At 42.6% G+C, this 13,263-nt stretch overlaps 1 protein-coding gene across 50 annotated transcripts in view; it reads right to left on the minus strand.

Moving 5' to 3' along the window:
- The window catches only part of DOCK9 (dedicator of cytokinesis 9), a 296,947-nt gene that overhangs the window by 36,536 nt on the left and 247,148 nt on the right, over positions 1-13,263 (minus strand). For all 50 annotated transcript variants that reach the window (XM_045377312.2, XM_065533432.1, XM_065533429.1 and 47 more), the window contains 5 exons: positions 10,265-10,380; positions 4,472-4,609; positions 4,174-4,356; positions 2,314-2,427; positions 1,978-2,193 (listed from right to left, as the gene is read on the minus strand). In XM_045377312.2, the coding sequence (XP_045233247.2) occupies positions 1,978-2,193; positions 2,314-2,427; positions 4,174-4,356; positions 4,472-4,609; positions 10,265-10,380 (767 nt within the window). The remainder of the gene's footprint in view (positions 1-1,977; positions 2,194-2,313; positions 2,428-4,173; positions 4,357-4,471; positions 4,610-10,264; positions 10,381-13,263) is intronic.

The raw sequence follows: 13,263 nt of genomic DNA on the forward strand, positions 1-13,263 counted from the left end.
TAGTGGGCCCTAAATTCAACATTACTGGTGTCACAGAAGAGGAGAGGAGACACAGGGACCCAGACACATGGGGGAGGATGCCACGAGACCACGGAGGCAGCGACTGGAGGGATGTGGCTACAAGCCGAGGAACATCAAGACTGCTGGCCACACAAAGAGCTCAGGGACAGGCATGGAACAGGTTCTCCCTGAGGACATTCGGAGATGCGACCCTGCTGCCACTGCAATCTTGGACTTCTGCCTCCAGAACTGTGAGAGGATACATTTCTGTGTGAAGCCACTCAGTCTGGGTACTTTGTTACGGCAGCCACGTAAAACTAATTCACAGAGGAACAGCTGAAGCTCAGTGAGTTCTTCCTTTCTTTTTTTTTTTTTTTTTTTTGAGACGGAGTCTCGCTCTGCCGCCCAGGCTGGAGTGCAGTGGCCGGATCTCAGCTCACTGCAAGCTCCGCCTCCCGGGTTCACGCCATTCTCCTGCCTCAGCCTCCCGAGTAGTTGGGACTACAGGCGCCCGCCACTGCGCCCGGCTAGTTTTTTGTATTTTTTAGTAGAGACGGGGTTTCACCGTGTTAGCCAGGATGGTCTCGATCTCCTGACCTCGTGATCCGCCCGTCTCGGCCTCCCAAAGTGCTGGGATTACAGGCTTGAGCCACCGCGCCCGGCCGCCTTTTTTTTTTTTTTCTTGAGACCTAGGCCACATAGGTCATTAAAGAATCTTAAATTCTTTTTTTTTTTTTTTTTTTTTTTTTTTTTTGAGACGGAGTCTCACTCTGTCCCCCTTGCTGGAGTGCAGTGGCCGGATCTCAGCTCACTGCAAGCTCCGCCTCCCGGGTTCAGGCCATTCTCCTGCCTCAGCCTCCTGAGTAGCTGGGACTACAGGCGCCCGCCACCTCGCCCGGCTAGTTTTTTTGTATTTTTTAGTAGAGACGGGGTTTCACTGTGTTAGCCAGGATGGTCTCGATCTCCTGACCTCGTGATCCACCCGTCTCGGCCTCCCAAAGTGCTGGGATTACAGGCTTGAGCCACCGCGCCCGGCCAAGAATCTTAAATTCTTAGAACCATAGAAAAATTACTTCTCTTAGTTATTCCTTTTTATTATGGCCAATGTGCGGTTTACATTAAATTTATAGTCAAACAAAACTGTCATGTTAATGTGTACTTTTTAGCATATTGAACTCCTTGAAAAATAAATATGTAAATATAGTTAAAATTTTCAGACTTAGAGTATGTTTATTAATTCAAACGGTTATACAAGTTTAAAAGTCAAAACTTGCTTGCTATAGTAATACCGTCCATCATACCTAAATATCTCAGGCACAGACACTGAATGAGTTCTCCTGGGAGCACAGACTGCTTTACAGCCAACTGTTTTCTCCAATTCCCCATTTTACAGATGATGTCATTGAGCAACAGAAGGGTTAAAAAACTGGCTCAATGTCAGAGTTAGTTAATATTGGATCTTGGATTCAAAGTCCAATATTACTTGCACTGGAGCCCACACACCCAACTCCCAGCCATGCAGTCTACATATGGAAACACATCAGCTCTGCAGAGAAGGGAGTGCTGGAATACCTACTGCATCCACAAAAGGAAATGGACTACCTCACGCAGGAGAAAGCAACACCTGTCATGACCTGGAGTAACAGGAGGAATTCATTTTATCATAAAATAGCTGAATTTTAGAACTACAGAGGAGTTTTGATGTGTATTTTAATGAGCAGGAAACTGTATGAATAGGTTTAAGAGCTTAAACAATGCTCTTCAGTGGCAAAAATAACCTCTTACAATTTGTTTTAAATTATTAAAATGCTCAACTAACTATGAAGTCACCCTGAGTCTCATACTGTTTAAAGTTTTGCATATTTTTAATTGGTTTTTGATTCATGGGATAATTTTTCTCAAAACTGGCTTATTTTAGTGAATGGGGCCTCACTGTTTTTTTTATCAAAAACCCGATCAAGCGGCTGGCAGGGCTACCTCTGAGAGATCGCCGTTTTTGACGTGGATCCTGGCCATGCTGTCGAGCCACGTCTTCCTGAGCTCAGGCGTGCTGGCATAGGATTTGGCCAGGCTGTACTGGAGGTCCACCAGCATCTCCGGGTCATTCTCGTGTTCCTTCATCTGGGCGGTGGCCATTAGCACCGTGCGTATCCTTTTGGTCAAGTCCTTCACATCGGAGGAGAAGCTGGTGTGCTAAAACAAGGGTGGAAGAAGAAAGGACACGTGGCTTCCTCTGTTTTCTGCCTGTCCATATGCACCTCAGGTGCTGAGGCAGAGTCTTGGGGTGAAACTAACATGGGCCAGGCTACCCACCTTGATGAGCCGGTCACTGTTGGCACAGTTGTTGATGATGGACAGGGACTGCTGGAATCTGGTTCCCCCAATGCCAACAACGTCTGCTATCAGCTGGCTGACGGATATGATGACCTTAGGGACACACAAACATGAGCAAATCAATTTGCCTTCAAATGACTGCCCAGGCTGGGCTTCTGTGTTCAGTCAGGATGTGCCTGAGGACAGGGGACAGTGGGGACAGTGGGGGCTGGGGGGGTGCTTTGAGCAGGGGTCACTCCAGTGTGGGAAACAATGTCTGAGGTACTTTCTTCCCCTTTAAGAGTAATTCCAGAAAGTGATTCTGCTAGCCTTAAAAAACATTGTTTGCAAAGCAAAATGCCGATCAGGAGAGCAAAGGGAGGAGGAGAATGAGATAAGCCCATCCACTTACCTATTACCTTCTCCAACCAAGAGGGAGACATGATTTCTTTCTCAGTTTTCAGTTTGAACTTACATGTATTAAATATGCAATGGGTAGACTGTCCTTTGCAATACTTTACCAGAACATGGATATATTAACTATGCCATGGAGGGGCGCTGTCTTTTTTTGGCTCTATGAATAGCACTGCCTTTACCCAATTGCTTGAGCTAAAGCATGGAAGCCATCTTTATTTATCCTTTTCCTTCACCACACCCACGTACAATTGGTCACCAAATGTTGTCAACTCAATCTCCTCTTCCTTCTGACCTCATCATCCCTGGTCTAGGAGAGCATCCTCTCTGACCTAGCTTTGACAATGGTCTCCCTAGCTGAGGTCTAGACTAGCCTTGACCCATCACCAACACTGGAGTCCAGAAGATCTGTCCAAATACGCCACGATTTGGATATGCAACCATGGGTCCTCCTCAAGTCCTTCTCACCCATATTCTAAACTCTGCAGTAAGGAACGTGTCTAGTTCCCCAGACGAGTGCTTCCCCGTGGTTTACTGTGGCCTGGAACACGCTCACCACTCTTCAACCATGAGCCCTATGCATCCTTCACATCCTCCAGGTGCCCCTCCTGATCCACTCAAGTTCCTCTACAACAGCAGTGGTCACACTTGTGTTCTAAGAGTTCCAGAGCTTGTCTGTGACCTCCATTAGACTACACTCCATGAGGGCTGGGAGAGGGTGGTTTTGTTCATGGTTGTATCCATGAATACAATGAGTATTCAATGAGTATTCAATACAATGAGTATACAATGAGTGGACCACAAATATTGTTTCCAAAAAAAAAAGGGTAAAATGCAGAGATGGAAGAGGGATCCCTACCATGTGTTTGTAGAAAAAGAGAGTTTACAACAATACAGTAGTTTGGTCATTATCTTGGCTGGCTCTCAGAGCAGAGAATTTAGGATGCTTTAACTCTAGAGAGACAGCAGATGTGTCAGTAGATAGAGGGCAGAAAAGAACCACTTCAGTTGGGCTTTTTGTTTCTTACCTAAAAGGTTTACTATTAAGCATCCTCACATAGGTTCTAATACCTATGTGAGTATTAGATAAGACAGAGCCCCCCCCGTGGCATAGTTAATATATCCATGTTCTGATAAAGTATTGCAAAGGACAGCCTACCCATTGCATATTTCATACAAGTTCAAACGAAAATGCAATGGAATTTTAATCAGTCCGATATTGATTCAATATTTAAATGTCAATTCACCAACAGAACGCATCTCGGGCCCAGATCTTATAGTAATGGAGCGTGAAGTAAACCAAGCCAGCAGATGTGGCTTCCCAGTTTTCCAGATCTTGCAGTATCTTTACGACAAGGGAAATTGGTCAATGTGATACTCAAAGTTTTCCTGATACAGCAGGATTGCACAGAGTAAATCCTTATTGGAAAGCTAAACCACACGCACTTGCAAATGTGTCCGGACAAAGGACTTCTTTCCAGTGTAATCGAAGTTGTTCCTCATCAGGAAGTAGAGCAGCTGGGAGGCCTCGCTCCTGATGGAGCTCAGCTTGGAGTTGCAGCACTTGAGAATCTCATAACACAGAGCCGCACACATGTCGGCTCTGCCTTCATAGAATGTTGAGGGAAACTAGACAGGATGAGAGGAAGCAGATAAACCACAGACAGGTCAGTGCTTGGTAATGTACCCTTCAATTCCGGGGGAAGGAGGAAAACTTCTAACCATCACCCATGAAGCAACTTACCTTATAAATTAAGGACCTTAAGGCAGTGAAGACATTTTTTAAAGCCGTTTCAGACTGATGTTTTTGAAGAAAACACAGGTAGACATCAAAAACTTTTTTCATGAGAGGATTATGTCCATGGTCAGCCAGGAGCTGGTTCTGAAAACAGACATCGACGGCTTTGTTAGACATACCAGTCACCTCTAGTAGGTTTCACGCAATTTCAGGCTCAAGAAGTACATTTTCTAAGTATTAAGACAACTTACACTTCTTTAAACAAACTCTGCCTTGAATCCTCTAGGAAAGTACAGAATTCTTTTGTAGAACGAACTATCAATACATTTATGTTTTGAGGCTAAGCCTCCCAGCAAATTATAATACAGTTGAAAGGAACACTTGCTTAGTACTGACTGGGCTTCTACTTATTAATATGTACTCATTTTTACTGTCTACTAGCAGCTGATACAGAGGTGTCATTTGTGACATCTTAATTCCAACAGGGAAGTGCCATCACAGGTATGCGTTAATTACAGATGGGGAAAAATACTCAAGTAAGGTATATGAACCAGGGCTTCGAAAAGGGAAAGGTGGTCTCCCCGGGCCTCTAAGGCACTCTGCTAAGTTATGAATAATCAGAGAGTTTGGGAAGGTGGAAAATGTACAGGCTTTGGTCAGGTACCACTTATTATGGGTGTGAATTTGCCAGGTAAACTGAGTCTCAGCATCCTCATCTGTAAAACGATGACCCTAAAACTGACCTTGAACAGTGACTGTGAAGACGTGAGATCAAGTGGAGAAACCATCTGATGCGTACTGTGGTCTAGCTCAGTAGGTGATATCTAGCACGGTTTTAACATTTGTGGATTTTACTTATCAAAGAAAAGAAGACTATAATCTGCTTCTAGTCACTCAAGATTTCCTCGTGTCAGTAGAAAATTCACACAAATTAAACACTTTGGAAGCCTGGTTGGCTACAACTCCCATCAACTGCAGAATATACATAGCAGCTAGAGGTGTGGCCCAGCAAGCAGCCAGGATGAGCTTCGTGTCTAAATGTGCATGACACTGAAGAGCACCGCTTTCCAACATGGACAAGCTGTCTGAACAAAGCTCTGCAGGGGAACGATATGTGTGTGCATTCTGCATAAGTAGGCAGATTTGACATTTATAAAGAAAAGAAAATGTCAAGAGGCCAGTATCTCAAACCAATCTTACAATTCGGCCAAATGAACAGGGGTAACTTACGTCCATATGATTTTGCTACATAGGAAATTATGCTTGCAGTCATAGTTTCAGAGCAACATCTACCTTGTCTTGTTGGAGGGAAATTTTTCCTCAAGGAGTAAGTTTTTGTTTTTTTTAGGTCCAGTGAATTGTGGATATATCACAGCTGACAGAACACCTGGAATTCACAGTGATCTTTCTATCATGAAATACTACGGTACCATATTGAACTCCATCATGTGAAAGGGGAGCAATTTAATGAGCAGAAAGTACAACTATTTAAATGAATATGATCTAATTCTCAACTATGAGCAGCTGTTCACACACACACACAAAAGTGATTTCCAGTGTTTGAGGAACTGCTTACAAGTTTTATCTATGAACGCCATTTTCTCAGGAGCTGTAGTTTGAAAGCCTTGCTTTTCTCCAATGTATTTACATTCCTAATTATAACTGGATTAAGTTTTGGGTGGATCTGGAGGTGACCTTTCATTTTCTTAGCACTCTTTGCTATCCAGGAGATATGGTTTCTACAAAAATTCCCAAGCTTCACAGTTCTGCTATCTGAACTGGCCCATTTTTCTAATGTTTCTCTATTTTTCCCATGTTTCTCTACTTGAGTTCAATTTCTCCTCCTTTCCCTCTCTATGGTCATGGCCTTTACTTCTCATTTTCAGGATTTAGTCCTCTTCAGCTCTCATCTCAAAACTTGTTTGCAAGAATGGAGTTAAAGCTCATTTACATTATGTATCCCATAACCTGTTGTAAACCTCAAATACATACAATAAAATTTATTTTAAAAAAGACTTAAATAACCTCCATTTAAATGAATAAAGGACCTTTTGTCCCAGACAAAAGGGACAGTTTCCTAGCTACTTGCCTTTATTTTCCAGTCACTTTTCTTCCCTCTTTTTCTGTGTCTCCCTGCTGCTTTCTCATCAAATAGAAGGTAACATACACTAAATACAAACACATCTTTGAACATTCAGAAAGGCCCACAGGGGGCAAAAAGAGCAAAACAAAAATCACCCTTAACTGTTCCACTCAGAAATATCCACAGATAACAAGGCAGGGTATCTTATTTCTATCTTTTTATCCCTAGAGACTCTTGCTGAAGATGGGAAATTTTCACTTAGGAAATTAAATGACACATTAGAATAATATAAAGGCATGGCTTATTTCTAGCAATAAAGTGGAGACTGCTTCTCCAGGAATTCTCTGTCTTGGATTCAGGTTTGACCATTGTAACATGGTCTCTTATGGAGCTTAATCCAGGAGACGTGCCTTTCAGCAAATGAATGCTCAGCATCAGTAACTTCTAAAAGATCCAGGAACACAGAGGAAAACAAACCTTGGGTGTCCAAATGAGGTAACTGGAACAAAGTTAATTTAAGACAGCAAACTCTTCCCAGTCAGACAGCATTTATCATTATGTACACAATTATTGTAAAATAACATTAAAAAATCAGTTTGGAGAAGAGCCATTTCTGTTACAGATGCTTGCCAATCACTAAGATGACCTAAGCCCCATGTGTCTGCAGACCAGGCTCATGGTTGAGCAAAGCAGATCACAAGCTGCCTTGTAAGCCTCCGGCTGCCCATGTGCTCCTCCCTGTCTTGGTTCCTATTGCTCCTGATTATGTGTTAGTTCTCACTGCTCAGTTCAGATCAAGAAGAGGTACTAAATGGAACTGCTAAAAACACATTTACAGATTAAATCTGTGAACACATTAAAAATATCATAAACTACTTGAAGGCCAGCATTGGTTTGGGATTGTGTTAATAACAGACATTAGAAAAACCGTATTTTTCTGCATGTGACAATCTGTTTACAAAACAAACCCTTTTATGTACTAAGTGAGATAACATGTGTGAATGTGTCCAGATTTGTATATATCTGATATCTGCTAAGTGTTTGGTAATGTTTTTCTTCTGTCTGCATAAGAGATCATTCAAATACCTTGATCTTTACTCAACTCCATCTTTCTCTCACACACAAGCACACTCACACACATCTGACTTAGTGGAGAACAAGACCTTTGGACAGACCAGTTGTGTAGTGATCTTGGGCAAATTTCCTAATTTCTCCCAGCCACAATTTCCTCATCTATAAAATGTGGGATAATTCGATCTATCAGGCAGAGCTGTTATGAAGATTAATGCCTGAGGCACAGAAGGCACTCAGTACATAGCAGGAAGCTAATGTAATAATAATAACCAGAATTCTGGGCTTAAATCTTTCAAACATTTTATCTTACTAGGAAATTGAGTTCTGGATTGTCTTTGGCAATCTATTAGATGTAGCCAATTAAGAGAGTCAGTAACCACAGAGCTATACCTGTTAAAGATGACTTTCTTGAATTATGCCAGCTCACTCATTGTTCTATCTCTTCTGATATGGTCCAACTGATACCTCAACTGAGTAAATATTTGCAAAGAAAGATCCCAGTGGCTGTGGTGCTAATGAGCCTCTCGTATCTGTGAGTCTAAGCCAGGGAAGACTGTCTTACCACACGGCCCAACATCCAGTAATGCCACAGAGCGCACCATCCATTCGCCTACCTTCCAGTGTGTGTGTGTGGGGGCGGTGCTGAGCTTTAAACCGGAAACATTTTTTGCATGCAGGCATATAAACCTGGACAGAGATCACCTTAGCTCTAGAAGCTCAATCTTCCTTGGGTGTCTCAGGGATCAGGCCCTTTGCCATAGGACCAGTGAGGAGCAAACACAGGTAAAAGTGCTTACTGTTAACCTGGAGTTCACATCTGAGCCCCTACTACCTTCCCATTCCCAGACTGGAGGCCAGATATTTAGAGTTCCAGGAATAGTGACAAATTCTCTTCTTTACCACTCTTTTTTTTTTTTTGAGACGGAGTCTTGCTCTGTCGCAAGGCTGGAGTGCAGTGGCGTGATCTTGGCTCACTGCAACCTCTGCCTCCTGGGTTCAAGCGATTCCCCTGACTTAGCCTCCCGTAGCTGGGACTACAGGCACACACCACCACGCCCGGCTACTTTTTTTGCATTTTAGTAGAGATGGGGTTTCACCATGTTGGCCAGAATGGTCTCGATCTCCTGACCTCGTGATCTGCCCTCCTTGGCTTCCCAAAGTGCTAGGATTACAGGCGTCAGCCACTTCACCAGGCCCCTCTTCTTTACTATTAAGTGAGAAACTTGAAGGGGGCTGAATTAGAACTGCAGGCTGTTGAGTAAGGAAACCGTCACTGTTCTCACAGGTGCACTCAGACTGCGCTTGTGCCCCGTGTGCCTGGAGCTCACCCCATGCTGCTCTGCAGCTCCAGAATTTCCTGCTTATTTACCTGGTGGGGCACAGGCAGAGAGGGGAAGAAGGTGTTGCCACTGCTGTTCTGAACTTAATGATTCATGTTTGAGACTGATACAGGTATGCATGGCCAGACATTTACTTTTAAAGCCTTCCTTGCCTATTTACTAAGAATTTTTAACTAAAAGTACCCGCAAGAAAAGAGAGGTTCCAAAGCCTCTTTCATGTTTCTAGTAGAGCCACTGTGATGTTCAGGTCTCATACCCAGAGTTTCTGATTCAGTGGGTCTGAGTAGTGGCCCAAGGATTTCCATTTCTGACACGCTCCCAGGGCTGCAGCGGCCGCTGGCCTGGACACCACAGTCTGAGAGCCCCCGTAGTAGAGGCTCCAGGTAACGAGGCACTCCTACCCCTGAGCTCACTTCATTCAAGCTCATTTCCCCATCTCTCAACTGGGCTCCTAGGAATGAGCTTCACGGGGGCAAGAGTGGGATGGCGTCTGAAGAGAGTAAAGGTATATAATAATAAAGTGACACAATGTCAGGAAAACTATCATTATTCTTCCTAATAAAGGAATGTGCTTTAGGAGTAGTGGAGACAAGTAAAGCAGAGAATGACTTCGGTTCTATTTCCCAAATACCCTTGCAGATAAGCAAACTGTTCCAATATTTATGGTGTATAAACACTCGTTCAATTTCTCCTTTCTATGCTAGAAATGGAAGTAATCGTTTAGCAAGAATGAGAAGTATTCGGTTCCTAAAAACAGGAGTGGCTGAAGAGTCCATCTCCACCTACTTGAATATTACTTGCTAAAACTTAAAAACAATAAAAAAAAAAAAAGTTTCATTTTCCATCTCCGAAACATTTTTATCATTTAATATAGTAACTGATAAAAAAACTGAAAATATGAATGTGTTTGTATTTATTGCTCCTTTCTACATAAAAATCTAATTTAAATGCTATAACATTTGGATATATTTAAAGATATTCAAGGTAGAAATGCCTGATTAGGTGCCTATATTCATAATCCTCAAGGTTTGAGCCAAAAGTTAACTGCCTCCAGAGATCATGTTTCCATCATGCCCAAGCACGCAGCACACACTGACCAGTTAAATTTTATTTCAGGGCATTCAAGCCATTCACTGTGGAATGATTTCATTAAATGAATTTAAAGATTAATGGTTTCCTTACAGGGGCAAAAAAAATTGCGGAAGTACAAATGCAACACAGTCAGTTTACGCTGGTTGAGCTTACCAAGCAGAATGAATGTGGAAGGTAAAACTCGACCACGTACAGCTGATTGATACAAACCTTAAACGCCAATGTAAATAGAGAGAGCGTGTCCAGAGCTGTCAGGCAAACCTCAGTAGCAATGTTGGCTTCAAGTAATGACTGGTGCAGAACATCTGCGTCCGAGTGGCCGTAGCCTGCATGAATTACAACACAAGATTACTGCCCAGTGGTTCAGAAGGCAAGGCTGGCAGGATGGGGTAGGCACAGTCAACTTTTGATTATTTACCAGAAGGCCCACTTTGGAAGCTTATCTCCGTGTTTGCCTTTTTTTGTGGGGGGGCGGTGGGGAGAGGGAAGGAAGGGAGAAAGTAGTAATAAGGTTTCAATTCAATTATAACTTTTTTCCCACTCTGAAAAGGCAATAACTGCAGCAAACATTTATTATGCACTTGCTGTATACCAGCCACGATTCTATGAACTTTACACATATTCTCTCATTTAATCCCTCAACAGCCCTATGAAGTATGAACATTGTTGAACCCTCGGTAGAGATAAGGAAATAAAGGCATAGGAAGGCTAAACTTGTCTAAAGTCATACAGGCAGTAAACAGTGGAGACAGGACTTGGACCAAGACAGGGGTCGATCGATTCTGCTATCCAGCAGGAGTGCTGGCGGAGGCTAAGATTTCCAAAGTTTCCCATGTAGACGGAGGCAGCAGCACAACACAGGTTAAGAAAATGAGCCTGAGATCAGGCTGCTGCTCACTGAGTCCCACTCTGCCACTCACCAGCTGTGTGGCCTTGGCAAGTTATTTGACCTCTTTATAACCTCAGTTGCCGCATCTGTAGAATGGGGATAATACAGTATCTACCTCAAAGGGTTGTGGTGAGGATTAAATTTGCTAATATTTGTGAAGTTCTTGGAACAGTGCCTGGCACACAGTGAGTGCTATGGAGGTGTTAAGTCAATAACATCAGGATCCGTTATCAGCAAGGCTCGTGAATGATAATCAAGAGTTGACTGTGCTGTGCATAGTATTCTACTTGCTTTAAGAAAAAGCATAAAAGCCAACATGTCTGAAAGAAATGCTTAGAAAAAGAAAAGGACTTGAAGAATCTGTCATTTAAATTTAGCTTAGTCACACATAATTTAAATACAAGCAGAAATCTTCTATATGTGGGAAAATCAATTTAGTGCTGATATAAATGCAACTTGACATACAAGTTGAGATATTAAATTATGAAATGGTATGCATTAGCAGAAATACATACAGGGATGCAAAGATGTTACAGTATTGATCTAGATTACAAAGAAAGATGGCAATATAATAAAACACCATGTAATGTCTTTCTCCAAGGAGCAAAAATAAAGCAACGCTTATTACTTAAGTAATTTTCCTAATACTCCAGAGAGGAGGACATTTTGTACACAGATCAAGAAAATGAAGTACAGAAAACCTAGGGAATGTTCTTGAGACCAGTAATGGGGGAAAACAACAACAACAACAAAAAAAACCCAGAATCTACACTCCAAATTCCTCATCCAGGTCACTATATCATAGTACATATTATTGGGAGAAAATCAAGTAACTAGCATGACATCATTCTGACTTAAATGTCAGAATTATAGAGGGGTTTTTAAAAGGCTACAGAAGAGCTTTAAAAGCTACAGAAGTGCTTTTTAAAATATGATAGAAACGCTGTTGTGTGCTTTGATCCAATGCTGCTTTGCTTTGACCAAGGTGGTGCTGAGATCCTGTTTGCGGACCGCATCACTTCCACTCTGCAGCACGGCCAGCGCCTCTCCAGATTCAGTGAGGATCTGTCATACGTCTGGCACCGTGCTAGTTCTATTTCATGTTTTGCTTTTGGGGTATGAAATCTCCCAGAGAAAAGAGAGGTGGGTATGTTGGGGTACTAATATCACTTGAACTGCCATGATGGTAAGCCAAGGCATGACTTTATTCAGCAAGGTTTGTTTGGTAAGATACAGAGACAATGAAAGAGGAAAACAGGTCGATGATGACTGCTAAAGTGATCACATACTGTGGTAAGAGAGCACACACAAAAAATACAGCACCTGTTATCAGACCAACCAAAATGATCACACAGGTCCAAGGGATCCTTTCCTGAAGGCTACCATTTGCCCTGAATGAGTTTTCGTCTGGGTTCAATTTTAACAAGGAACTGGCTTTATTTTAATTTCTTTCTCTGCAAAGAACTGTCCTTTTCTCGGTCTAGATCACCAACAGGTGAAATGCATCTAGGGGATCGTTACCAATGAGATAGCCTGAAGAACTCCCATAGAATTTAACTACTCCTGGCTGAAAGCCTGAAACAATTAAAAATTAGAATTTGGCCATGTGCTGTTTTAAAACATATCATCAATAGACTGTGCTAATTAAGTTATTATATAATTATGTATACACATACGGAAACATGGTACTGGGAAGTGTTATTACACCGTCTACTCTCCTTTAGAGTCAGATTCATGCAGAAATTGGTATGCTTGCCTGAGTCACACAGGAATCTAAAAGAAATGGCCCTTTTAGCCACATTTTGTTATGCTTTGCTTTTCCTTCAACTGTTTCATCTAAGAAATCAGCAGGATTCCTGAGCTAGTGCTATTTTTTTAAATCCCTAAAAATAATTGGCAGCATAGAGAGGCTGAAGCGGTCACAGAGGCTGAGACTGTCTCAAGGCCTGGAACAGAGCTGCGCAGGAGGAAGCCTTGAATCAACAATCACCGTGGTATAGACCAACACAGAAAAATGAAGCTGAGCTAGTAAATCCAAGAAGGGGCAGAGAAATTTCTTAAACTAAGGGTTGGCAACGTTTTGAAAGCTGATTAAGCAGCTTTTGACCCGGGCAAGTAAGCAGTACGGTGTGAAGCACACCGATTTCCACTAGGAGGCCGTGGTGCCTGGGGCACTGCACTGATTCCCTCCAGCCTGGCTCTTCAGGGACAGAGCTGCGGGATTTCTGCATGGACGTGCTATCTCTGACACACATGCCCCGGCTGCTTTACGGTCCTTCAGATTCGCTGCTCAAATTTATACAATTTTCATTCTATTGTC

Source organism: Macaca fascicularis, chromosome 17 (assembly GCF_037993035.2).
Source record: "Macaca fascicularis isolate 582-1 chromosome 17, T2T-MFA8v1.1".
NCBI lineage: Eukaryota > Metazoa > Chordata > Mammalia > Primates > Cercopithecidae > Macaca > Macaca fascicularis.